We start from the raw sequence: 26,688 nt of genomic DNA on the forward strand, positions 1-26,688 counted from the left end.
TAGTGTCCCATTTCACGTCTCCCATCAGTGTAAGGCGAATCATCATGTCCCTGGGACACAGCAAATGCAATATTTTGAATAGGCCATCCCAATGGCCTGGCCGTTTCGCAACCACAGTTGAACATTTGGTTGCATCTATAGGAACTATGCAGTGCCCCCACGAACTCACTCGGGGTAAAGAGGCATCAGCTGCAACTTATTCCTTTCAATCCCAATCATTTGAAGATGTTTTACATCCCGACATATTGCAATAAGATACCCTGGAACTCTAGCCATTGGATATGGGTATTTTCCAATAACCCAAACCATTTATTTGATAGGACTCCCATTCCATGGGGATGCCTGAAAACTTGGGAATTGAATATTTTAACACTTTGATTATACATAGGTTAGTTCATGTTCAATGCTAAAGAGCTAAATTATCCAAGGGTTGAAGTAATCCAATTGAAAGCTTTTTATTTGTTGACTCTCCACCATACAAAGTGAGACTCGTCATATAAATGGTCAGACCATTGGAAGATGACCCAAATTGAAAGGCCAAAGTTCCAAGGTATCTTGTACTGCAATAAGTTGGGATGTAATTGAGCCATCCTCTCGATTGAATTTAATCCTCAACATTGTTGAGGGACCATGCTCTAAAACTCTCCTTGATTGGACAATCATTACTTCTGAGTTGGGATCTATAACTGTAATAAAGATAAATATGACAACAATACACGTTCAACTGAAAAAATGAACCAACATTAGGGGATAGGATCTTTCAATAATTGATTGTTCTCCTTATAATTCAGTTCCTTTGGTTTTTCCAATCCTATTAATCTCCCGTGTTAGAGAAGATGAGTAGATGGAAAATGCATGGGCTCTCAACCGCCCATCTTGTATAAGCGTCAGTAACATGAAACGCTGAAAATGTAGAATGTAAAATTAATCGCAGCAGCATACATACATAGAGCCAGTAGCTTTGCCATCAATTGCATTGTTGCCAGCTCCTATGACGGCAAGTCCAAGATAAGGTACCCAATCGGACAAATCAGTTACCACGGCATTTGGCATAGTGTATCATGGTATGAAGTGGTAAATCATTGTGTGGCACATCCATTTAAAGGAAGACTGTAGGAGCATGGAAAATTAACTTCTCGTCATCACTGACATTTTCTTCCTTTCACCAAGTAGTAAATGCTTCATATGAATTCATCTGGAGGTGGTTCTTCTGGAATCTGCATAGAAAAATAAGGTTGTTTTTTTTTTTTACATCAGTGTGTAACCAGCATCCATTGCCACAGATTCAACTCTAAATCCAAGCAGAAGATAGAACTGACTCAGCATTAACTATGTCACCATCTGAAATCTTCAATTATCTAAAACATAATGAAATTCTTGGACACATAAGAAACTAATTATAATAAATGGGACGAGGGCTGTTGGGGGGGCAAGAAACCATTGAGTTTTTTTTTTTTTTTTTGAAGGATAGCAAGACACCATTGATTAATATGCACCACAGCTAAATTAACAACCGTGGTAATCTAACTAAAACATGGGATGCAATTATTATGATTGTTTTGCCAATTTCTTGCATCTTATCATCTTGGTTGTCTGTAGAAAAGTGTTAGTTTTCAGGCAGTTGCACAACAAATTGGGTACTTCTCTCCAAATTGCTGGTACAAGTTTGAGGTTCTGCTTATTCAAAGTAAGTTCTTTTGTATGCCCTATTTCAACCTTAGGGAGTCTGAGGCCGTTTACATTCTCGACATCATTCAGTAAAGTAGCTTCAAGCTTAATCGGCAGAAATTGCAGGAAGTTAGAGCAGAAACCAAAAAAAGGGTACAAAATAAGATATTTGAAAACTCAGGGAGCCACATGAGTGGAAGAGACACCCTAAGTAGACAATTTGCACAACTCCCCAAGTTCCAAGTCTACCATACGGGCTTTTACCTCTCCTCGTTTCCACTCCCTCAACCAAATACTTGCCTCTCCCGGAACTCCTGCTTTCTTGTTATCCCTGTAGAGAAGGAAAATGATTCAAACCCTGCTTAAACCAATTATATTTTTACAATTCTAGGTGGCTACGTTCATTTTATATCCAAGTAATCAAAGACTTCTTTCAACAGGTACTGTATCAAGTTAAAAAAATCTTCCTCCACAATATGTTTTCTTCTTTTCTTTTCTTTTTCTTTTTCCTTTTTTTTTTTGGTCCTTTCCAAATTTGAATATCTCACTGAACTTTAATCGAGCTTTTAGGGGTCTAGCAGAAAATGAATTGCCATCTTTAAATTGAGTTGACTCAGCAAGTTCTCCAAGTAAACGTTTTTAAACACCACCCATGTCCAAACAAAGGACATCTTCTTAAAGACTTACACTGAGAGAGCATCCACAGATGCTTGCCCAACTGTATTAACTGCAATTTCTGTCCCATTGAGGATGCTGATTAACTGATTATTTGCAGAACTGGGATGGTGCGGCAGTGCAACTGGAGAGAAGGTTAGTATGTTGCTTCCAACGTTTGTCGAACTGTTGTTGAAGTTCAAAATGTTGGAGCTTGGTGCACTTCCAAATGAATGCAATGGTAGCTGGCTTCCGAATACGCCTGCAGTAACAGCAACTCAGTAACTGTTTTCCATAGAAGAAAGCTGTATACGACCACCAGCAATAGAAAAATTCCTAGTAAGTATTTGAATAAGCTAATAGCACAGCATAGTAGGTAAGAGGGAGAGAATAGAAAACAAAATGATATTAAACTGTCTCCTACTTCATCAGGTCGTCCTAAAGCCCTGTAGATATGTGCTTGACAAGAATTTCAAAAGATTTTGTGCCGTTGCTATATAGGCAGCAACAAAAACTCTTAAAGATCAATAAAATAAAATAAAATACAAAGGATAAGAGGGCAAACAGACATCCATGCCCAAAGGATGTCCATAGTGCTTTACATGAGAGAGAGAAAATCAGGTACATCTTAGATTTGCAGCTGATAAGACGGTGACTTGCATAGCTAATGACTTCTGAATCAAGGAAGTGGGAATAATCCATCAATATGTTGGTCATTTATGCTTCTTTTTTCTTTTTCTTTTTTTCGTCTAGTTAGTCTCTATGCTTGGTCCTTTGGTAGGACTACAGGTTTTCTTCCTGCATAAAAATCTTCATTGTTACAAAGTGCCACTTTATCTTACCGCCACGCGTTCTATTGTATTCCTTCTAAATTAATAGTGAGTCAGAAATTATAATAAATTGGTAAAAACATAGAAAAGGCTACCTGGCTGGGCTGCATTTCAGTTTAGTGGAGGACATAAGCAGAAGTGTGACTTCTGTTTAAGGGGTCTTTCATAGGGAAGAGGGTACCAATGGCAGAAATCCATTAAAAAAAGTATATCTTACATGATGAGAGGGAAAATAAGGTACATCTTAGATTTACAATGATAAGAAGACAAGTTGCATACTAATGACTCCCAAGCCAAGTGGTGGCAATCAGTCAATGTTTTGGTCATTTTTTGCAAGTATTGTCTGGTTAGGGTCTCTAATCTCAGGCATCCGGCAGGATTAGAGGTTTGTTCCTGTATGAAATTCTTCATTGTTATGCAATTTCGCCTTATCTTATGATCCCACTAGTACTAGCTCTGCTGTATTCCTTCTCAATTAATGGTGAAAACTGTGATAAAATTGGGTAAAACATGGAAAACAATAGCAAGGTTGACAGCAGTTCAACTTATGTAGGACGTTGGCTGAAGCAGAGGTTTGACTTCTGTCTAACGGTTCTTTTCCAACGAATAAGGTACCCAAGGTGCTCAACCCCAAGGACCATTGACCCTCAAGGATATCTCAAGTTGGATTTGAGAGGTTGCAATTGCTTGGAGGGTTTGACTCAGTTGAAATGCCTCGGGGCACAATCCCCTCAGTCTTTGGCACCAGGTGTGGAGACGCTTCCAACTCAGTCCTTCATCATTTTCTATTGGAGAGTAAGTGGCAAGAACCTCTACTCTTTATGTTTGCCAACCCATCTCCCTTATCATTTTGTCATTGACCCTTCACCGAACACCCAACCATGTGAGGAGTCTCAGCTTGTACTAAGTGATTCTAGTGAAGATCATAACATTAGACTTCAGCATTTGTCTGAGGTTACTTGTAGCAGGAGCACATGCTCAGCTAGAGCATATACCCTGGGAGGCACACATCCTATGGAAAAGCTTCATCCAATAGACGGTCCCTGGATATCTAAATGGTCCAATAAGATTGTTAGTAAGGCTAGTCTTTGATCCAAGGTATTTCATAACAGTAATGGTGGCCACCATACCGTTATGATATGGGCCATAACGGCCATTACAGTTTTTTCTTTTTCTTTTTTTTTTTGAAAAACAAAAAACTTATTTTGGCCTGTTAACCATTACGGTTGTTATAGGACCGTTACAAGACCATTACAGGGCCATTATAGGGCAATTACAGGGCTGTTAAGGGTCAAATTTTCCGTAGCGGCAATTACGACCCTGTCAAGCGTAACAGTTACCACCACTACTGTTACGTAACCGTTTTGGAATACCTTGCTCTCGTCAGACCAGTTGGCAGGAAGGTTGTTATTGTTGCTGACCTGGGGCAAACCCCATCATGAGTGTCCTTGCATCGGCCCCCAAGAGGGTACTGCCGAATGGCTTGGTGACATGTTGTGCCAGGATTCACCCTCAAGTAACCGACCCTTTTATTCATCTATAAAATGAAGGGCTCCATGCATGTCGTGACATAAAGGCCATTACAGGGCCATAAAGGCCGTTACATATAGGTAACGGCAACCGTAACACAGGCCGTAACGCCTGTTACGGAAAAAATGACCTATAAAGGCTGTAACAACCCCCGTAACAGACCATTACGCCCCCCGTAAAGGCTCCGTAATGGTCCATTACAGGGCCGATACAGTTTTTTCGGATTTTTTTTTTTTTTTTTTTCACAGAGAGAGAGAGAGAGAGAGAGAGAGAGAGAGAGAGACCGTAACGCCTGCTACAGCCCCCCATTTCGGCCATTACACCCCGTATCATAAAGGTAATGATGGTGGCTGTTACGGTCACCGTTACCGTTACAGTATACCTTGGCTCCATGTTCTTCCTTAAGCAAGTCAATATCAACAGAGGTGGAAGGTCCACAACTTCAGTGTTCAAAAGTCATTGGCCTCTTTTCATTTATTTTCTTCAGAAGGTTCAGTCAAGCTTAAGATCTGTTTATCCAACCATCTCATTTTACCCAGTGTGCCTGATCATGCCTACAAGATCCTGGCATCTTTTTTCTTTTTTTCTTTTTTTCTTTTTTCTTTTTTTGGGTTTGTTGTAGTCAGAATCATGAGGAGGCACATTCCCTAGAGCCTGAAGGGCCTAGTCCGGAGGGAGGAAATGACAGTCTACCACCCCTGCCAATTGACCAGGGGATGTTCTGCTACTTGAGAGAGAGAGAGAGAGAGAGAGAGAGAGAGAGAGAGAGAGAGAGCGCTTTCCCTCCATATGTCTTTGACCCCAATTGTTGGAATATTGAACCCTCTCCATATGTCTTTGACCCCAATTGTTGGAATATTGAACCCTCTCCATATGTCTTTGACCCCAATTGTTGGAATATTGAACCCTCTCCCGACCTCCACATCACTGCCTCCAAGGCTGGTGCAAACAACTCTAATTGCGCTATGTGAGAGACAAGACAGTAGATATCTAATGAATGACTGACATTAACATCAATATTAAGATCACTAATTGCATAGGTAAGATTAAGAACCATTGTTTTGCATTATAACACACAAGTTTAGGGGCTCACAAGCCAACAGATGGAAGAAGAATGAAAAAGCATAAAGACTAGCTAGGACAACAAAAGACATACACCAAGCAATCTAGATACTCCAAAAGCCATGCACGAATATAGTTGTTTGGTATAGCTATTGCGCCTGAAGTTACAAAAATTGAACTGTTCATCAAAACCCACCTGAAGTTTGGTTGGAAATTTGGAAAGGACTTGGTTGCCGAAAAGCATGGTTTGATGGTGCAGGAGGCCTGCCAAGAGAATCCTTAAGAAAACTAGTAAAAGCTTATGCAGCAGAAGAGATCTTACATCATTTAATAAACCAAGAAAACTTATATACTGAAGGAGATCATTTGCAACTGCAAAGATCTAATCCTTGTGAAAATTTGTGTACTGGGAACGGATCGTGCCTGGTGAATCCTGAATTAATTGATGACCCAAGTTGGGCAAAACTTGAAACTGGAGGAGGGGCATTACTCCAAACAACTGCTGAAGATGCATTAACGTTGGTTCCAGGGAACAGGCTAGCTGTGGAAGAACTAGGTTTTTGAGATATCACATATGGGTTACGCAGTAAGTTCTCAAATTGAATTAACTTGGAACTGAGTAGGTTTCTCTCTTTCTGAACCTGTAAACAACGATAGAACATGCCACAATACGATAATAAGCAAATCAAAGTTTTGCAGAATTGAGCATTTAATATTCTCACAGTACCATGAAAAACAAAGAAAGAAAACCTCATTAATGCATTTAATATTCATGCAATACCATGATGATAAAAAAGAAGATTCGCATAGAAAGATTGACAAGATGTGGTCATTGAAGAAGGAAGCAAAGTAGCAAACCTCATTCTGCCTTTTAATATTCTCATAATACTATGACGAACAAAGAAAGCAAACCTCATACCATTATGAAGCAACAAAGCAAACCTAATTCATGCTAAAGCTGTGAGCTTAGCTCCATTATATAAGTTTGAAACTTGAGAATGCCCATGAAGAGATGATCTAGCGAACAGCTGGATATATTTTATTGACAAGAAAATCAAAGAAACATGATCTAGCAGACAGCTGGATATTTTCTATTAAAAAGAAAAACAGAAACAGTCCATCCAAAATAGGTGTGACTAGGAACAGTGAAATGCCCAAAACAATATGCAGAGACCCAACCCCACACCACAATCACTAATTTAATAATAATAATAATAATAATAATAAATGAAACAGCTGAACTAGCCATGAATACGCCATTCTTTGCTAATGATCTGCCCTGTTGGTGATCTAGGCATGTGGGAGAATGTTATAGGCAGAGAAACGCAGATGTCAAGCTCTTCCTCGATATGCTAGCCGGAGACCAAGGGAAACATTTCTTTCCTCATCCACGGTATTGCATTCATCAAATCACCTTCCACATTCAGGGGAGTTAAGCCTCAGCTGACCACAAGTTTAATGGCTCGCTCCAACATTCTGTTGAGGCCTTCAACAACAAGTGAGAATGGAGATAGCAGCTCTCCCTGGTGGATGCCAGTGGAGTTCTAAAAAGATCCAAACGGCGACCATTGATTAGGATTGAGAACCATGCTGAAGAAACACAAGCCTAGATCCACCACCTCCACTAGAGACCAAACCCCCATCCTTCCCAGTAAGAGTCCCAAAAAACCCCTGTTAAGACACTCATAGGCTTTCTCGAGATCTATCTTCCTTTTCTACTTTTCTTGGAGACCTCGTCCACCAGCTCATGAGCAAGGAACAGGCCATCAATAGTATCTTCCAGACACAAAAGGACACGCGCATGCTGTGTTGAAGGGGGATTATCTCAAGGATAAAACAGAATCTTGAAGCTAAAACTTCAGCAAGGATTTTATGCAAACTCCCAATCATGTTGACCAGAGCGAGGCCCTTAATCTCCTCAGCATCAACTTCTTAGGAATGAAGGCAATGAAAGACGAGGACATATCTCTACACATCTCATGCATACCGAAGAATTCAGAGAATACCTCCAAAATGTCATTTTGGATGAACTCCTAGCACCATTGGTAGAATGAATGCCACAGAGAATCCATCAAGACCATGGACCTTGTCAACTTTCATACAAGATAAGTCTTGTTTGACTTCCTCTCTAGTGGAGCTCCTTTCCACCTGATCTGCATAGCTTGAGATATCGACTCAAACTAGGGGTGGGTATGGATCGGATCGACCCATTGGTCAATTGGCCTGATCTGCTTCTAAGCCAGGTTCAGGCCAAGTCAGGTTGGGTTGTGGGTCGGGCTCAGGTTTAGTCCAACCTAACCTGATGCACCCATATACTAAATCAATGGGCCTGGCCAAATGACCAGACCTAAAACCTGAGACAAGTATCCTAATATGCATGTGTGATTGCTCTTCTCCAAGTGCATATATGAGATGGAACGTACACATGAAAACTCCAAGAATAGCGAAGAAGCAAAATATGAGAGTTTGAAGTTAGTATATGGGTCGGGTTTGGCGGGTTGGTTGAGCCCCACCTGATTGCAATTAAATGGTTCAGCTTGCATCGGGTTTTAGAAATTTTAGGCGGGTCGATTAGGGTCACTGGGTAATGGGTAGCAGGTTGTTTAGGGCCAGATTTCTTGACCCATTTATTAAATGGGTCAGGATTGGATAAACCCCGACAAGACTGAACCCGACCCATTGCCAGGCCTAGCTCAAATTGCAACCCATACAAAACTGGCCTAACAGGAAACTCTTTCGAGTATAGCTTCTGGATAAAACAGATAACACCTCCACACCCACCCACCCACCCACCCTAATGGAATCAATTCAATCCAACCTCCTCTGTGTGTTAGCTATTTGATGAAAGTAGCCAGGGTTCTTATCCTCAACTGAGACATCCAAAACTGGCCTAAGACGAAACTCTTGGGAGTATAGCTTATGGATAAAACAGATAACACCTCCGCACCGACCCTAATGGAATCAATTCAATCCAACCTCCTCCATGCGCTCGCTATTGATGGAAGTAGCCAGTGTTCTTATCCCCAAATGAGATCTATTCCAATTTAGACTGCTGTTTCTAGTGGATTTCTTCACACTGCAGGATCTCTTCCAGATTTTCCCTGAGAACATGGGATTTGGCTCTCTCCTCCAGGGACAACATTCTTTCTTCTGCCACTAAGAAGCTTCAAGTTGGAGCAGAATTTCTTACCTGTTACCCTGAAACTTCAAGGGAAGACCACCGGGATTTACCTGACTGGAAGAAACTCCAATTATAAGCCACGTGTTCTCAAAGTGAAACAGCCTTGGGCCCAAGACTCCATCACCAGTGGAGGCAAACAGGCTTGTGGTCTAAAGTGGGCTTCCGTAGCACTTTATGATAAGTTGTGGTATGAAGTGAACTCCGCTGTGTGGATACCTTATTATCCCATTATCCGTTTTCTTAAGGGAAATATACAGGAGAGCCTGTATCCAAAATAAGCATGGATGAAGAACACAAAGATGACAAGTGGACCACGGTGAGAAGCAATCTAAGGAACAACAAAGATAACCTTCCCAAGATGACACCCTTCCATGTCTATGACTCTATTGCTCTTCCTGGAATCATAATGTACCATGGAAAAAAGATTCTTCAGCTCCCTAATGCCCTTTTAGTTTTTCAAACTTCATGTATTTATTTAACCCTCTTTGTCTATTGCTCCTTAGCTTCGATCTAACTCAAAATTACTATGAAGTTTTCTTCCCTTTCTATACTCAACTGCAAATCTTTCACCATCTTTCAAGTTATTTAGCACCGTGGAGAAGCAGGTCTTAGAGGTTTGATCATCTACACCCTAGAACATTTACCCACCGCAACAAGAACCATCTGCTTTTCCACTTCATCAACCCACCCGAGCCATACATGGCCAATATGTCCAACTGGAAATTAGGTAGAAGCATATAACTCTCGCAACCAGCTGTGCATTTTGTAAGCATTAGAAACCACTGGACAGACATCTGAACCCGACATCGGGACATTGATTTTATTTTTTTTCCTGAGTAATGATAATTTATTTGATAAAGGCAGAAGCCAAAAGAATACAAGGAGATAGCAACTAAGCAGATTACAACTCACTCCAAAACACCGGAAACTGAACTATAACTTTAGACAATGCTGCCCATTCCATTACATGGGATTTAGCCCTATTAAACACCTCCAAAATTTGCCCCTTGTGGGTCCAATAAAATCGCTCATTCCTTTGTAGACATAGAAACCATATTCCCGCCAATAAGCTAAGACACCAAACTCTCCTCCCAATATTTCCTTTCCCCCACCATGCCATGACAAAAAGAAGCATTTGATGGACCCCGGCAACACCCATGTTACTCTGAACAACTTGAAGAAACAATCCCACAAACCTTTGGCAAACGAACAATAAATAAAAAGGAAATCCCCCGATTCATCATCCTGGTAGCACATTAAACACATAGTCGGGAGAATCATCTTTCTCTTACGAAGGTTATTTATAGTTAGCACCTCGTTTCTTCCCACTAGCCAAGCAAGAAACGCTACCTTTTGGAGGAGCTCCATATCTCCACACAAATGAAGATGGGCTATCTCATCACTTGAAACGGAATCACTTAAAAAGCTTGAAGAGGGACTTCACTGAAAATTTACCAGACTTATCTTTCAACCATTTTATCGAACATGCTTCGGATAACGCGGAGCAAATCTTAGACAATAACTCAAGAAGACTTACTAGTTCTTCGATTTCTTCATCTTCTAAATTTCTTCTACGTGGAGGAGCCTACAATATTGAATTCTCCAACAACGGAAAAACATCTATCTACCCTCAAGTTTGCCTCCACCACTACCCTCGCTAATCGTCGAAAAAGTTCATTTAATGTTTTATCTCCCACCCGCACATCAGCCCAAAACATAATTTGCTTCCCATCTCCAAAATGGAATCCCACCCCTTCCCAAACTATACTTTTTACCGACACCACCGATCTCCTAATAAATGATGATCTATAGAGATATGACGACCTAATCCATCTACCCCTCTCTTCCACCCCAAGACATTGATGGCACCCAAAATCTCTGAAGGAATCAAGGCAGCAACAACAGCAACAAAGGGACCAAAATCTACAGCTTCGAGAGTAATATCAACCCTTAAACCACCATCACTACAAACTATCAGGGTCACAACATAATGTTGAGATGGGTCACTAGTCACATTTGAGCCGAAACCATGAGTAACTCTCAAAAATTGATCTGCTAAGCTACATCGAAACACCCTTCAGGAATTATCTCTCCCAAGGATGTCCATAGGAATCAACAAACTGGCTGGCTGAGGGATCTTTCCCTAGGCAAAAAGAGTCTGCTCGCCATAACCTAAGATTGTGGCCTTTGGATTTAAGCCTGCCAGTTGAGAGAAGGACACGCTTCAGCAGTCGCTCCTCCAATGTTCAAGATCAGTTGCATCTAGGATGAATGAATGTACAGATCAGGGCCATGTTGCCCCCAAAAATTTACTAAGATATGAAAAGATGTTCTTTACTGATGACTCCGTCCAATGGATTTGAAACTTTTGGAATCCAGTGGACAGCTATGACATTCGCCTCTGTCATTCCAACTCGAGCCATGTTGCCCCCAAAGACTTACAAGGATATGAAAAGATGGTCTTCACTGATAACTTGTCCAACGGATTTGAAACTTTTGGAATCCACTGAACAGTTATGACACTCGCTTCTATCTATTGCTCCCTCTAGAGAATGAAGCAGTGGCCAGCTTTCACCATCAGCTGCCACACCCCTTGACCCAGGGGACGGCACCTTAAGTAAACAGATCTATGGTCTCTTTAACAGGTACACAGTTATGAACAGCCCTGATAAAGCCTGGGTTTCCAAAACCGCAAATAAGTACGATAGTCCTCTGACTGCAAGCTTTAATGGATAGATCAACAACACACAGAATGCCAGCAGAATCTTCAAACAAGAAAATATAAGAAATCTCCTTTCAGACGACATCTGATCAATGTCCAGGACCTTCCCGAATCTAGATGCAATGCTTATATCATTGAGTCTGACCAAGCATGGATCCAGATGCCAAAAGTCTTCAGCCAAATCACCCCCAACAGAACATTATGCTACAACAATTTATGCCAGCACAGGCTAGATAAATAAGCAGAAAATACATAGCATTGTGGAATAGAAAGAGGTGTTGAACTTTAAAACATGCCTTGCAATATAATAATAAAGCCGAGATGCCTTCATGTTTCCATCTGATATTCCCTTTTCCAAAACAAAGACTCGTACAAAGTGTAAGGCTATAAGCACTTGAATCAAACTCAAATAGCATCAGAAGGACCCTTGTATTAGTAGACGAATTTCCTCTTCTTAGAAAATGAATTTCTCATTTCTAAGAAACAGGATTCCTGCATTTTCTAGGAAACAGCTCCCATATTCCTTCATATGATTCTTCACCGAAAATGAACAAATGCCCAGAAGGAGTTTGCTCCTAACCATGGTCTAACAGTTTGATTATGAATTCTACAACTATAAAAATGACCCCTTCAAAAATCAAATACACATGATTTACCACAATGGCATGTTAGGCCTCATTCACCAAGCTTTACTTACAATTTCTTGCAAACTCATTCCTCGTCTGGCATCCTCGTATGCTGCTGCTCGCAGTTCTTCATAGCTTATATCCCCAATAATATCACAAGGGCCACTGGAGATACAAGAATTGACCAGCTTAAACCAGGGATCACCATCAGATAGAAGCTATAGTTTAAAGGAAGAGACATGGTTTATTTCAATCGGACCATGGTCAACAATTGAATACTAGCATTTTCCATTGATACAAAAGTGTTGAACATGTAAAAATTCTATTCCCTTACTTCTTAGAGTGGCCATAGCAGGTAAGCTTCCAAAGTGGTCTTTCATGTTCAAAATCTTTGGCAATTTCATGCTTGCATAATTCAGGTTCAGTACACCTACATGTTCAGGTGCACAATCAATTCAGGGAATGCTCTTCAGATCTATTTGGCTAAAAATGAAAAGAAACCACCACTACAGATAGAAAAGAATATCTTGCCAACAAAGCACTCACTTATGATTAACCGCCTGAGGTGGCTGATTATCAGTCTGTCGAGATGACGTGGAGTTACCAGCGGCTATAGGGGAGAAACGGGTCCACTTATTTTCAAATGGCTGATACAAATGTAATGATTAAAAACAGCATGCAAATATCAATTTTCCCATAAGAAGTGGCAGAGCTTCAACCCTCTAAGATCAAATAGCATCTACTAAATAAAAATAAAACAGATTAATCTAAAAGATGCATTCTAGAATGACGTCATCAGGTATAAACAGCTGTGTTTGGATGCACTATTGAATGGAGTTTCAAAAACTTAGTGAATAAAGGGTAAATGACCAAATTGCAGTTAGCTGGCTTAGTATTCTTATTGACAGGTTACAATCAAAATAGCAACTAAATTGATTTAAGATGAACACGAAGGGAACATAACTGCAATTTCAAGGCTACCACTTGTGAATATTAGGAAACAACAATGGAATCTAGTCATCTCCACTCTACTGAAGCTTTGCATCCAACTGCGGCCCAATATTACCCGATCGCCATCATTTTATCACAAGAAATAAAGGGCTCTAAATATCTGGCAAGAATACTTCAAGTAACAAACCTTGGCTTGATTCTGATATTTGGGGCCAAAATCAGATGTGCTTTTTGAATATGAGCTGTTCTGCACCCCAAACCCAAAAGGATTTTGCCTTTGTTGTGGCTGTTGTTGGTTAAACTGTGAACCGCTCAGGACACCGAATCCGAAGGCACTAGGTTTTGACTGTTGCTGAGTCACGTGCAGAAATTTACAGCGTTCCCCATATTGACAACTGGAAGGGACAAAAAAAAAACAATAAGTTGTATGACCCTGCCAATTACCAACATAATGCTTTGTGGTAACTGAAAGTAAAATTCAATGTAGAGTTGAGATTAAATGAACAACCATCAAAGAGTTGCAAGTCAAATGAGCTCCTGAGCACAATGAGATCAGAATTGCAGATAAAAGGGTTATCATGAGAGCACATGTTAAAAGAATTGACAATAAACAGTTACTTTGTTACTATTCTGAAAAAAGAAAAAAGAAAATGAAAGAAAGAAAAACAGCAGTTATGCATGCAATCCTAGGAGAGGGAAAGTCGGCACCTACCTTAACAACTTCTCATCATAGGAATACACAAGCACCACCTAAAAATACAAATAAACAATATGCCCCCATTATATTCTGTAGGCAATAAAGAAACTGATTCAATCCTGCAGACCAGGTTCACCAGAACCACCACATCATAGCTTGTCCCAGCTATTTGGGGTCCCTTTTCATCACAGGAATACACATACAGCAAAAAATTCAGAAACTGTCTACCTCCCTCCCCAGGATCTCACCAACATCTTCTCTTTTCATCACAGGAATACACATACAGAAAAAAATTCAGAAACTGTCTGCCTCCCTCCCTAGGATATCGCCAACATCTTCTCATTATGGAAAAACACACATACAACAAAAATTTCACCATCCTAAAATTCACCAACTATCCTCCCCCACTCTCTCCACTTCCATGAATTTGTTCATGTTCTAAAACGCAGAGAAACCACCTCTGCGGTAATTTTTTTAAAAAAAGGACTAAAAGATTAAATATGAAAAAACACCCACTGGATGTTCTTTCCCATGGAACATTCCACAAGAACCAGTTGATCCCGTACAGACCTCTACAATGGCTGTCAAAATTCATTCACTGGATTCTAAAAGAAACAATGCTAACAAAAGCTACAAAAACGGCCGCAGCTCACTTAAAATGAGGAATGTCTCTGAAGACAATGAACATTCTGCTCGAGTAATGATCAGTGGCCTAGAGCTGTCCAAATTTTTGGGGAGCTACATTCCTATTTTAGTTAATTCAGTATTATTTTAAAAACAGTAATGACTCTTCGAACTTACACGTTGTACAGTCGTTTAGACTGTCCAAGTCTCTGAACCGACCATGGATAGTGCATAACCGGAACTAAACTGAGAAGATGGTATAACCATCTGGTTTTTGCAATCGAATTTGGACAAGTAACTATGTAACCATCCATTTGATAGGCATATGCTCCATCCACAATGGCACTCACAATTTTGATGGGTCTGGATAGCTGTATATCAGTGCCATGCATGAGAAGGGCAAGTCACCATCATTTTTAAAATGGTGCTAAACTAACATAGAATCTAGTCTCTAGTTGAAATCATAACTTGAAATCCAAGCACGAAAAACTCAAGCATGGCGAAAAAAAAGGCGGAAAAGAAGTCACGCAAAAAGGAGAGGAGACACGATAACGGAAAGGGAAACGAAGATTCTAGATAGTCGAAAAGGGAAAGAGCTCTAATCTGAAAGGTATCGCCATCCTAAAAGAGATAACGCCAAAGCGTAGTTTTAGACCGGACAGTCGATCCAACAAGGAAAATTGTCGGTCTTCCATATCGAAGAGAAGACCCTTTGACGATTGTCGTCATTTAGCCAGAAGAGGAAGGCTCTCCCATCATCCCTCCTCCATGGCTCACTCTGAAGCCCTGTCCTCCAGATCGCACTCGATTGTGCAGCATTCGAAAGCTCCGGGGGATCAAAATTGATCGCACTACAAAAATAGTTATCTCAGTCTAGATGGAGACCTTATTAATGATTATGCGCTTATTAGAAAAAGAAATTCAAAAAGACTCTCCTCTAATTCCAAGCACCGGGAATATCCTAAATCTAGCTCCCCCTCTCCACGCAATAGAGTTGTGGATTGGGTCAAGGTTCACCATTCAAAGCATCGACAGATGGACGACACATGAAAGTCAGTGTTCAACCCCCTCCGTCGACTCCCCGCCATGTATGTAGATAACTTCCTAGAAGAATGGATGGAAATCCACTTTCGAAGAGTTGTTGGGAGGTTTGGGGACATGTGTGAGGTGGTCATCCCCCGACAACATGGCTCAACATCCATTCGAAGTTTCACTTTCGTGCGCCTTAACTCGGATGATGAGATGATGCAGGACAATTGACCACTTGCTCTAAAAGCTCGATCTGATAGAGCATGGTGAATTAATTCCTTTATCTCATAGCCCAGGCCCCAAATCCATGGGTTCCGCCCTACACGAGCCACCCGTTTCACACGGGCCCCAAATCCATGGGTTATACGGTCCACCCACCCCGAGTGTGCCCCTGCATCCCACGGGCCACCCCACTCAAGCCCGGTGTGAAAATGCCCCCGCATTATGAGATCAAAAAGGCGGTGGAAGGTATGGCTGGAAAGAGGTTCTATGGAAAAGAAATTCATGTGAATGTGGCGCATTTGGGCCTGTGAAGGTGAATGTTGAGAGAGGATCTTTGGCTCCGATCTCTCGCCCTTCTTCCTCGGCAAGAATCTTAGGTCCTAAGGTTCACTTTGTTGAACTTTGCCCTCTGAATCAGCCCCCGACACTAATAGAGGTGAGGAGTTCTCCTGCACCCCTATTGTTTCTTCATTTAAGAAAGCCCTTATTACAGGTGCTTTAGCCAAATCCTCTGCAGAGAATCAGGGCACGCCTTCTCCTCCTAACCGCTCTGGCACCCCTTCGGACTCTCTTCCTCTTACCCCCCCCCCCCCCCCCCCTTGTTCTTGCCCAATTCAAAGGGGGGTCCCCTGCCTTGTCAATCTCGGAAGATTTGATGCATAAAGCTAGGGATAATCTTTAATGGTCGATTGTCATAACGTTGAATCAAGATTTCTCTCTTCACGATATTTCAGTTTGGTTCCAATATTACTGCTCGCTTGCCCCTACTGACTTTTTTCTTAGTTTTTTGTACCATTCGGTTGTTTGGGCCTCTTTCCTGCCTCTTTTCTGATATCGATAAAATCATCTCTATCGGATCTCATAATAGAGTGGGGCCAGTGAAGGATCTATGCAAGCGGGATCAATAGTCATGCTTTGGCAAGGAGGATGTTTGGCCTTCATTTGTAGGCATCTCCCTTGAATTTTGGTTTAATGATTTCTTCTTTTGTATGGGTTCTTGAGTAGGTGAAGTCTTGGAGATCCATCAGGACACCTCTCGTTGGTTGGATCTCCGTTCTGCTAAATTGCTGGTCAAAATCAGAAAGTTGTCGGAGTTTCCAAGCTCAGTGAAGGTTCTAGTGGGGCATATTTCTATGGTTATTTCGATTCATCGAGGGAGTCTGCCTTTTTATCCAAGAAAGGAGAATACCTCAGGTCAAATTCTCAGCACATTGCCTGCCATGACTAAGAGAACTCTGAAGGATTTGTCTCGTGGACCACTTATCGAGAGTCCACGCTCGTGTGCTGCTCCAGCCCACATGAGTGGCACCCGTGAGACATGATCAACCCTGGATGGCCAACACCTGGTGCTCGACTTACCGCTCGGATTTTAGGACGTGTCACCCGATCTTTCGTTGCCCCCTCAACACGTGCCATCTAAGATTTTGTCTGAGGTTCGATACTTGCCCAATGCTCATCCGCTCGATCTTCTCCAGTTGGCACCTCCCACGATTTTTTTGGTTGAGCGAGAAGAGATCTCCCTTTTTATCACGAGATATTCGGAGAAGAGATGTCGCAGCTTCTCTCCCCTCCTCGAGTCTAACGAGATTTCCCTGATCTTTTCCTAAATGTCTCGAAACGTGCACCAGGTTCACTTATGTCTTCTTCTGAAATCGTGTCTGATCTGTCTTCTTCATGGGATACATGTCAAGATCCTATGGCATCTTCTAGAGATTTGGGTGTAGAAAATCTTTCCTACATCCCCTTCTTGAAAAGAGATTAAGAAAGGAACCTTGTCACTCCCTTGGTTCATTACGGGAGTGAACGAAGTGACCCTTAGGAAAGGAGCACAAGTGAACGGTTTGAGATTTCTTCAGGAAAAAGTGTCCTAACCCTGAGTAATGCACGGACCCTTTGCTCGTCTCGATACAGGAGTGCCTTGATGGACAAGCAACCGCTGTCAGTAAGGAAGATTTCCGCCGACGTCTAGAGAAAGGAGTCCCCCCCCCCCTCCCCTGATTCAACCATTAGATTCGGATCCTTCGCCTTTCCATGTGCATAGTACAAATTTGGCGGTCGACCATTCTGACCGACCGAAACTCTTCTCGAGGATTGATGGAGTTGTTCTTCTCCTCATCTGTAACTTTTAAGAAGATTTTTCTGCCCCTCATAAACCCTTCTCTCCAACTGCTTTCTCGACTCTTCAGCACTTGGAGGAATGTGAGATCTCCCAACATGGTTGTTCGTCTTCGACTTCTCTTGTAGATGCTTTTGTTACTCCCCCCTCCTCCCCTGCGCTAAATCTCTTTTCTAGCCCTAAGGTCCCTCCTTGTGAGTCTCCATCCAAGCAGATTTCAGTGAGGCATCTAGCTTTGGTCTCGATTCAAGAGGGGCAGCAGACACAAGAGAGGGAATTCCAAGTTTTCTCTCAGGTAGGTTTAGATAAAGCCCTTCGAATCACTCTCATTCGAATAGTCTTCTCTAAGGATCCTTCATGGGGATTGCAGGAGAATCTCTCGCCATCTCTAATCCCGGTGGAAGTTCTAGAGAATTTGGTAGAATCTATCAAAAAGAAAAGGTGGGTTCGAGAAGCGGTGGGACATGTAGGAAGGTTGATGGGGGTGGTCTTTGGTAATAATGACGAAGATTACATTGCGCTCTTCAAACTAGTAACAGAAAGAGGTTTGCGTGTGACAATGGACGGGTTTCCTGTAGCGGGTTCCCTGAAATTGATTTAGTCCAACAGGGAACTTCTTAGCTTGGGGGTTGCGTCGGCAAGCGTGCTGGAAGCCATTCCGCGAAAGGAAAGGAAGGGGAAAGGGGTGGCTAAAGTGATCCAGTGAAGGTGCTTTCCTAGAATGTCAGAGAGCTGGGATGTCCCCACAAGAGAACCCAGGTGAGAGGTATGTACAACCGTTCCAAGGCTAAAATTATTGTGCTGCAAGAAACTAAACTTCAAGCTATGGACGGGTATAGTGAATTCCCTTTGGCGTTGCAAAGGCAAGGATTGGTTAGCTCTTAATGCTATTGGATCTGTGGGAGGTGTCCTACTGATTTGGGAAACTTCTAGCAAATCTATCGAGGATAGCTGGATAGGGTCTTTCTCTATCAATGTCGTTTTTAGAGAAAATGTGTCTGGCTTTATATGGATATTCTCTGGCATTTATGGCCCCTCCAGATCCTTGGCTCGTCCTTCCTTTTGGTTGGAGCTTTCCTCTGTCTTTCATAGATGGAATCTCCCCTAGGTGGTGGGAGGGGATTTCAATGTTATTTGCTTCTCTTATTAACGATCTAATGGCTCCAGAATTACAGCTTCGTAAGTTTTCAAATTGGGCTGCCAATCATGGAATGATAGATATTCCTATGGGGGAGTCAAATTCACATGGTCTAATGGAAGAACTCCTCCTTCTGTCCCTGCTTGACATATTTCTATTATCTTATGATTGGATTAACCACTTTTCTTTTGCCTATCAAACTAGCCTTCTGAAACCCATTTTGGATCACTGCCCCATTCTGCTGGAAACTGAAGAATTGGATTGGGGGCCAAAACCTTTCAGATTTGAATTAGCTTGGATGGAAATCGAAGGTTATCACGACATGGTTTCAAGATGGTGGAATTCTTTTGCAGTTGAGGGTTGGCCAGGCTTCATTCTTTTTAAGAAATTACAGATGTTGAAATTGAAACTTAAAGCCTGGCACAAAGAGATTTTTGGGGTAAGGGAAGCTGAGATCTCCTCATTGCTTTCAGCCATTCAAGTGTTAATGTTATGGAAAAAGCAGATGCCCTCTCAGAAGAGGAATTAGCTCTGAGAATCCAATCGTCCTCTAACTACCGTGCCAGGTTTAAAGAGGAGGAGATTAAATGAAGACAGCATTCCAAGGCCTTGTGGTTGAAGAGGGTGATCGTAATACTAAGTTTTTCCACAAATACACTAATGCTGGAGTAATGCCATCTCCTCCCTCACTATTGACAATGTGGTAGTTTTTGATAATAATAATAATAAACTATTCGTGACACTATTGTTAATTTCTATTCTGATCTTCTTTCTGCTGATATTGTAGATCGTCCTAGGATTGATGAGCTCAATTTCCAGTCCATCGTAGAATAAGAAGCTCCTCATCTTGAGAGATCAATGGAACTCGAAGAAAAAGCAGTCCGGGACTTGGGTAGTGATAAGGGCCCTGGGCCCAATGGATTCCCTTTGGCCGTCTTCCAATCGTTCTGGAAAATTGTTGACAGTGATTTCTTTGAGATTGTTAAAGAGTTATTTGACCAGAAAAGGTTGTCCTCTGAATTGGGTAGTACCTTCATCGCCTTGATCCCAAAACTGGAAGGCGCCCAAAATTTGAAAGACTTCAGGCTGATTAGCCTTATGGGAATCCCTTACAAGATCCTTTGTAAAATCATGGCCCAGAGGCTTAGACGGGTGATATCTAAGATCATCTCTCCCTTTCAATTTTCTTTTGTTGAGGGGAGACAGATCCTGGATTGTGCTCTTATAGCTAATGAATGTTTAGACTCTTGGGCTAAGGAAAAAAGACCAAGAATCCTGTGCAAACTTGACCTCCAGAAAGCCTATGATCATGTCAATTAGTACTTTCTGGACTATATGCTTCTAAGAATGGGTTTTGGGTTGAGGGATTCGTATTTGTATCTCTTCGTTTTGGTGTCTGAAGCCCTTAGTGTGATGCTAACTATGGGCCAACACTTGGGTCTCTACAGGGGGGTTGCCATACCCAATGTCCATCCTTGCATCAACCATTTGCAGTTTGCTGATGATACTCTTATTTTTTGTGATGCAGATGAGATTATGATTACTTTCCTTAGTATGACGATCTATTGGTTCCAAGTGGTTTCAAGCTTAAGGGTGAATTGGTTGAAAACTGAATTGTTCGGGATTAACATCCCTACGGAGGTATGTAACTCCTTTTCGGATTCCTTTGGATGTAAGGTTAGTATCCTCCCTACACTATATTTGGGTCTATCTTTATGTATTGGTAAGCCTCCTCTCTCTTTGTGGGATATTATTTTAGAAAGAACGAAAAGAAAGTTGTCCTCTTGGAAGTTGAATGTCTTATCTCTAGGGGGTAGAATTAATCTGATTAAGGCTTCTTTGTCAAGCATGCCCATCTATTTTCTTTCTCTATTCCTATGCCCCAAGTTGGTGGTAACCAAGATAGATAAGCTTTGTAGGAAATTTCTTTGGTAGGGGAGCTCTGATTCTTCTAAATTCCCCCTCCAATGGAAGGAGGTTTGTACCCCTTACAATGAAGGAGGTGCGGACATCAAAATCTGGAAATCATAAATAGAGCTCTTTTGGGCAAATGGATTTGGAGATTTGGTGTGGAATTGTACAGCCTCTGGAGGAAAATTACAGCAGCTAAATACGGTACTGCTCCCCTTGGTTGGTGGATGAGGGAGTCTGCCTTGTACCACACTTCTTCTCTTTGGAGAGGGATTGTTAAGCTCAACCCGACGGTGCGAGACAAAGACTCCTTTTCTCTTGGTAATGTTCTTAGAATCAGATTTTGGGTTGATCTTTGGTTAGGTAATCTATGCTGGCGGAAGTTTTCCCTACTAACTTTTGCTTTATGTCCTAACCAAGACATTATTGTGAAAGGTTGCTTCTATGACAGTAGTCTGGAGGAATCTGGATACCTCCCCTTAGGAGAGATCTTACGGATGATGAAACCCAGGAATTCTTATTACTTCTCTCTCGGTGCAGGATTTTCGGCCTGATCCAGACTTGGAAGACTCCCTCTGCTGGAGACTTTCCACTTCGGGCTCTTTCACAGTCAACAACCATCTGTTGTCATCGATCAATCCTTCCTCCTGCTGTCATACTGGGGTGCAATGGTTTTATGGGCTTCTGCTGAAGGCAGCAGCTTTTGGCTAGCCAGCAGGGAGGAACATAATTCTAACTATTGACAACTGAAAAAGAGAGGAATGGTATTGCCTAATGTCTGTCTTCTTTGTCTCCAAGCAGAAGAATCTGTGAACCACCTTCTCATCCAGTGGCCTTTTACCTCGGACTTATGATGGAGTGTTCTTCGGTTGGCGGGTGTGTTCTGGGCTATGCCTAACTCAGTGGACAATCTGTTCTGCTCTTGGCACGTGGATTCAGGTGGAGTGTTGAGGAGAAGAGAATGGCGAGTTCTCCTTTTTGCTGTCCTCAGGGTGGTTTGGGCCGAAAGAAACAACCGCTGCTTTAGGAATCTCTCTGTTTTGTCGGATGTTGTTTTCTCTAGGACTCTTGTGTTGTTTAGGCACTGGGCGCCTTAAACTCTTGGGGTGGCCTTGGATTGGGCTTCTGTATTTTCTTCTCTTTTATCTCTTTTAGTTCTTTTCTGTTTTCTTCTCTTTTGTTGTTTTGTTTTTGGGGGTTCCTTTTGGTTCTCCTCCTTTTCTTCTTGTTTTTCTTTTTTCTTTTTCTTGTTCTGCCTTTCTTGGCTTTCTAATAAAATTCTCATCTTGCAATCAGCTTAGTATGAGAAAGGTTCATAACTTGAGAGAGCATATCGAATTGCAGTATGTGTTCCATACACCTTACATGAGCTCCACCTTTATTAATACAAGCAGTTCATCTGTTGGGCCCCACTATTAAAGGCCCATGGCACAGAAACTTCTTTCATCCATGGTGCAAAAACCTCTCTTGTTGGGTGATCTAAAGGTCTTGCTGAATCCTAAATTGCAAATAGATGGTTGACAATGACAAACCAAACAATCAAAACCAATCGAGTTGTTAGGATTGTCAGATTGATCCAATGGTAGTATAAAAAATCATCTATAATAGAGAATTGAATGAGTAGTTTTGATCTCTAAGGTTTTTGCATGTATGGTGGATATATGCACTACCATTATTTATGTAATTATGAACTTAATGTTACTATTTGTAAGTTTTTTATAATAAAAATATCACGATCATTATCTAAGCCTTATTCCAACTAATTGGGGACGGCTAAATGAATCCCATTATCCATTCCACTCTATCAAGGACCATATCCTCAGTTAAAACATACGTCATCTAGCCATTTCTTACTACCTCCACCCACATCACTTGCCCATTGAGAGCCCTCAACTTGAATTGAATCGCTCCTAACCAGCATAGTTCTTGGTCTAAGTTGCACATGACGAAACCATCTAAATCTACTTTCCCTCGTCTTATTGCCTATTAGTGCTACTCCCGGGTTCCCTCAAATGCATTCATTTATAATTCTATCCTTCCCCATCTTGCCACTCATTTGCATTAACATTCTCATTTCAGCAACATTCCCCCAACATTCTATCATATAAAGCATGGCCGGTTTTATAGTTTCCCCTTCACTTTGATTGTTACGTAGTAATCACATAAAACTCGAGAGGCACATCTCCACTTCTTCCACCTAGCTTTAATTTTATGAGCAGAACCCTTCTCAGTCTCTCCGTTCTAATGAATTATTGACCCAAGATATCAGAAAATGGTCATTTTGGAGTACTTCTTGGTTAGCAATCTTAACTAATACCTCATTTCAACTTCTCTCGTTACTAAAATTGCATTCAATACTAATTTTAAAACCTATAGATTCTAAAGAACCCCTCCATAGTTCTAGCTTTGTGTTTACTCCTACCCTCATCTCGTCAATCAAAACTATATCATCTACAAAAAAACATACACCATGGGACCTCTTCTTGCAAATGCCCCATTAACTTATCCATAACCAATGTAAAAAAGCTACGGGCTCAATGCCCATCCCTGTTGTAATCCTATAGTAATTGGAAAGTCACTTGTATGCCCACTAGTGGTTCTCCCATTTATTAGCATACATATCCTTGATCATGTCAATATATCCACTCAAGACTCATTTGTTTGCCAATGCCCACCAGAGTAACTCCTAAACACCCTCTCATGTCCTTTCTGTAAGTCAATCAAGACCATATTGTGAAGATCCTTCCTCCTCTCCCGATATTTCTCCATCATCTAACTAAGTAGGAAAAGCCTCAATGGTTGGCCTTCCTGGCATAAGAGAAACTGATTTTCTGTACATGTATCGCATGTTGCAAATTTTGATCAATCACTTTCACCCACATTTTCATGGTATGAATCATAAAGTTTAATCCCACAGTGGTTATTGCAGCTCTGCATGTGTCCCTTACTCTTGTTAATAAGAACCACGGTGCTTTTCCTTCGATCTTCTAGCATTTTCTTCAATTTTACAATCTTGATGAACAACTCTTCACATATCTTAATCTTATGGAAGTTATCTACACTCTCCAGCATAATTTGAGTTTATAATTCCTACTATCGCTATTCTCTTAAAGTGGTCGTCATTTTATGAGTTCCGAAAATACCCTCTTGGCCTTTCATTGATCTCATGTCCTTAACTAAAACCTTTTGGTCACCGCTCTTAATGCATCTAACATAATCTAGGTCCCTACTCCCTACCATTCCTCTCTCTCATTTTTGCCCGTTTGAGGATATCTTTCTCACCTTCTCCTATCCCCAATCTCTTATACGAATCATCGTACACCTTGAGTTTAGCCTCATTTACTATTTCTTATCATTCCCTTTGGCATTTTCTACATTCTCATAAGTCTTCTCATTTCTAGTTGTTTGCTAGACATTGAAACTGAAACAAGATCATTTCTCGCTAATAGCCTTTTCAACCTCATCGATCCACTACCAAGTTTCCTTACATGAGTGTCGTTTTCCTCTAATTCCAAAAACTTCTTTGCCACTTTCTTAATGCACTTAGCCATCTTGTTCCATACAAAATCAACTTCTTCCCCAACATTTCGCTTTCCTTCTTCCAACAATCCATTACCAAACAACATTGCTTTCTCTCCTCTTTTTTTTTTTTTGTAAAAAAAAAAAAAACAAACTCATAATTAAAAATTAATTTTTTGACCCACCTAGTCGACCAGCCGGATCCCGATTCTACACGACCCAGGAGACGGTCAGAGAACGAGCCCAAGATGTGGAACAATGACATACACAGAAACAGCCACTAGGATAGTGGTTGCCTGACTCAACACAATGAATTAATTTGGATCACTTGAACCAAATTTCATGTGATAGGCCAAGTCACTCGAGTATTTGTGAATAAGTGAAAGGCAATTGTGTTGATTGTAAGAATCGAATTTTAAGTAAAACTAGGTCATCGAAATGAATAGGAACAAAAGAAAATTTTGGAACTAGATTATATACAAAAAGGAAATTCATGATATGAAGGGAATTTAGACTTGGGTTGGAATCCAAGAGCGTGCAGAGGAAATCAAATTTCAGAGCTGCATACTATTTGTATATTCATGTAACATGACGTGTTATTTAGTCATGTATCTAATACAGATTGGAACTAATCAGTGTGCATAGCATCGCTGCTATGACGTGAAAGCTCTAATAGCTGAGGTGCCTAATTCGTGCATGAGCCATTGTGCGTCCATCCAGAATGGGGGCCTGTTTGTGTGATAGTTCGGAAGAGCACCGGCAACATCTAAACGAGGCTAAACTATCATGAAACGCCCGGTCAAGGGTTCGAGTATCCATAGGTGGTGAAATTCCACCAGCGTGAGTATGTGGGGTGTGTGTGCAGGTGTGTGTGTGTGTGTGTGTGTGTGTGTGTGTGTGTGTGTGTGTATACACACACATGAAACTCTGTCAGCTTCAAATCAAAAACAGATTTTTTTTATTTTTTATTTTTAACTAGAGACTGTTATTGAAAAAAAAAAAAAAAGCGCTCATGGTTGAGATGGAGGGGGGTGGGGTGACTAGGGGTAGCCCCCTGCTTACTAAAATCAATATAAGGATTACCGTGAAGAAAAGAAAAGAGGGAAATTGGATATTATAAGATGATTCAAAACCTCCATTACGTGCGGCTACTAGACATACATAGATTGATTTTTTTTATTTATTTATTTTTTTTTTTTAAGGATTGCCAAAACAAAGAGGAGAAGGAGAAGCAAATACGAGCGGTGTTTATGGATATTACCACATACAGAGATTAAATAGGTTTAAAAAGAGAGAGAGAGAGAGAGAGAGAGAGAGAGAGAGAGAGAGAGAGATGGTGATGTTTACTAACCTGCCGCGCTGAAAATTTCTGCAAATCTTTCTTTCATTCATCTTTCTTTTCTCTTTTCCCTCCACCTATTTCTCACATTAATCGATTTCCATAACACATAAAAAGGCGCCACACTCATGTGTTAATTTTTTGCACCTTTTTAAAATTCTGGTGACTCTTCAACCGTGTGCGTATGGCACACGTGTACGGTATCCAAATCGCTCACCCAACTGAGATAAACCTAAATTTTTTCACTCAACTGTAATATCAGCCTCTTGATTTTTATGGACCACTCACTGTTTTACTTTTAGCTATACACTTTGATGGCCATCAATTGGATGATTATGATTGCTTGATCGGTGTCATTTCTTGAAGATATATGTACACCTCCATACATAATTGATGCACAATTTCGATGATTTGGACAGATGTACGTTAAGTCCAACGTGTGGACGAGTCACCAGCATTTTGAAAAAGGAAGAAAACCATTTTTTTTGTGTAGGGTAACCATGCGTGCCTCCGGTAGCCGATGACTGGCGTCACTTTCTCTAACGCAGGCAAACAATTGTTTGGTTTTCAATTATAAGGGAAAATGATTGTGAATCGTAAATAATAATGTTTATATACTCCGAGTGGTTTCACCCGATTATTTATTTCCTAAAATTTTAATGATTATAATTTATTTTAACTACTCTCTTTATAAGTGTATTTGATTCTCAATATTTCAATTATAATTTTAATTTTAACAGATACCTAAAAAATGATAATGATGACATTTCATTGTAAATTAAAAAGCCAAACAAAACCCAAATCTATCCCATCCACTCCCATCCATCAAGTGGTCACTAATTGTTTGTTCTTGCTCCTAGACAGGGTTG

The 26,688-nt window shown here is 41.0% G+C and overlaps 1 protein-coding gene across 2 annotated transcripts; it reads right to left on the reverse strand.

The window, feature by feature from the left end:
- Positions 1 to 725: 725 nt before the first annotated feature.
- On the reverse strand, positions 726 to 25,992 carry LOC131256554 (zinc finger CCCH domain-containing protein 46). 2 transcript variants are annotated; one of them, XM_058257421.1, is made up of 10 exons: positions 25,832 to 25,992; positions 13,412 to 13,619; positions 12,820 to 12,920; positions 12,608 to 12,703; positions 12,345 to 12,438; positions 6,168 to 6,385; positions 5,941 to 6,008; positions 2,356 to 2,584; positions 1,933 to 1,999; positions 726 to 1,217 (listed from the first exon to the last, which is right to left on the reverse strand). In XM_058257421.1, the coding sequence occupies exons 1-10, from the start codon at positions 25,870 to 25,872 to the stop codon at positions 1,182 to 1,184; spliced, it is 1,158 nt and encodes a 385-aa protein (XP_058113404.1). In that variant the 5' UTR covers positions 25,873 to 25,992; the 3' UTR covers positions 726 to 1,181. The 2 variants fall into 2 exon arrangements, with proteins under 2 accessions (XP_058113404.1, XP_058113403.1); XM_058257420.1 differs by having other exon boundaries at positions 1,858 to 1,999.
- Positions 25,993 to 26,688: the final 696 nt, after the last annotated feature.

This window comes from Magnolia sinica, chromosome 9, assembly GCF_029962835.1.
Source record: "Magnolia sinica isolate HGM2019 chromosome 9, MsV1, whole genome shotgun sequence".
NCBI classification, from domain to species: domain Eukaryota; kingdom Viridiplantae; phylum Streptophyta; class Magnoliopsida; order Magnoliales; family Magnoliaceae; genus Magnolia; species Magnolia sinica.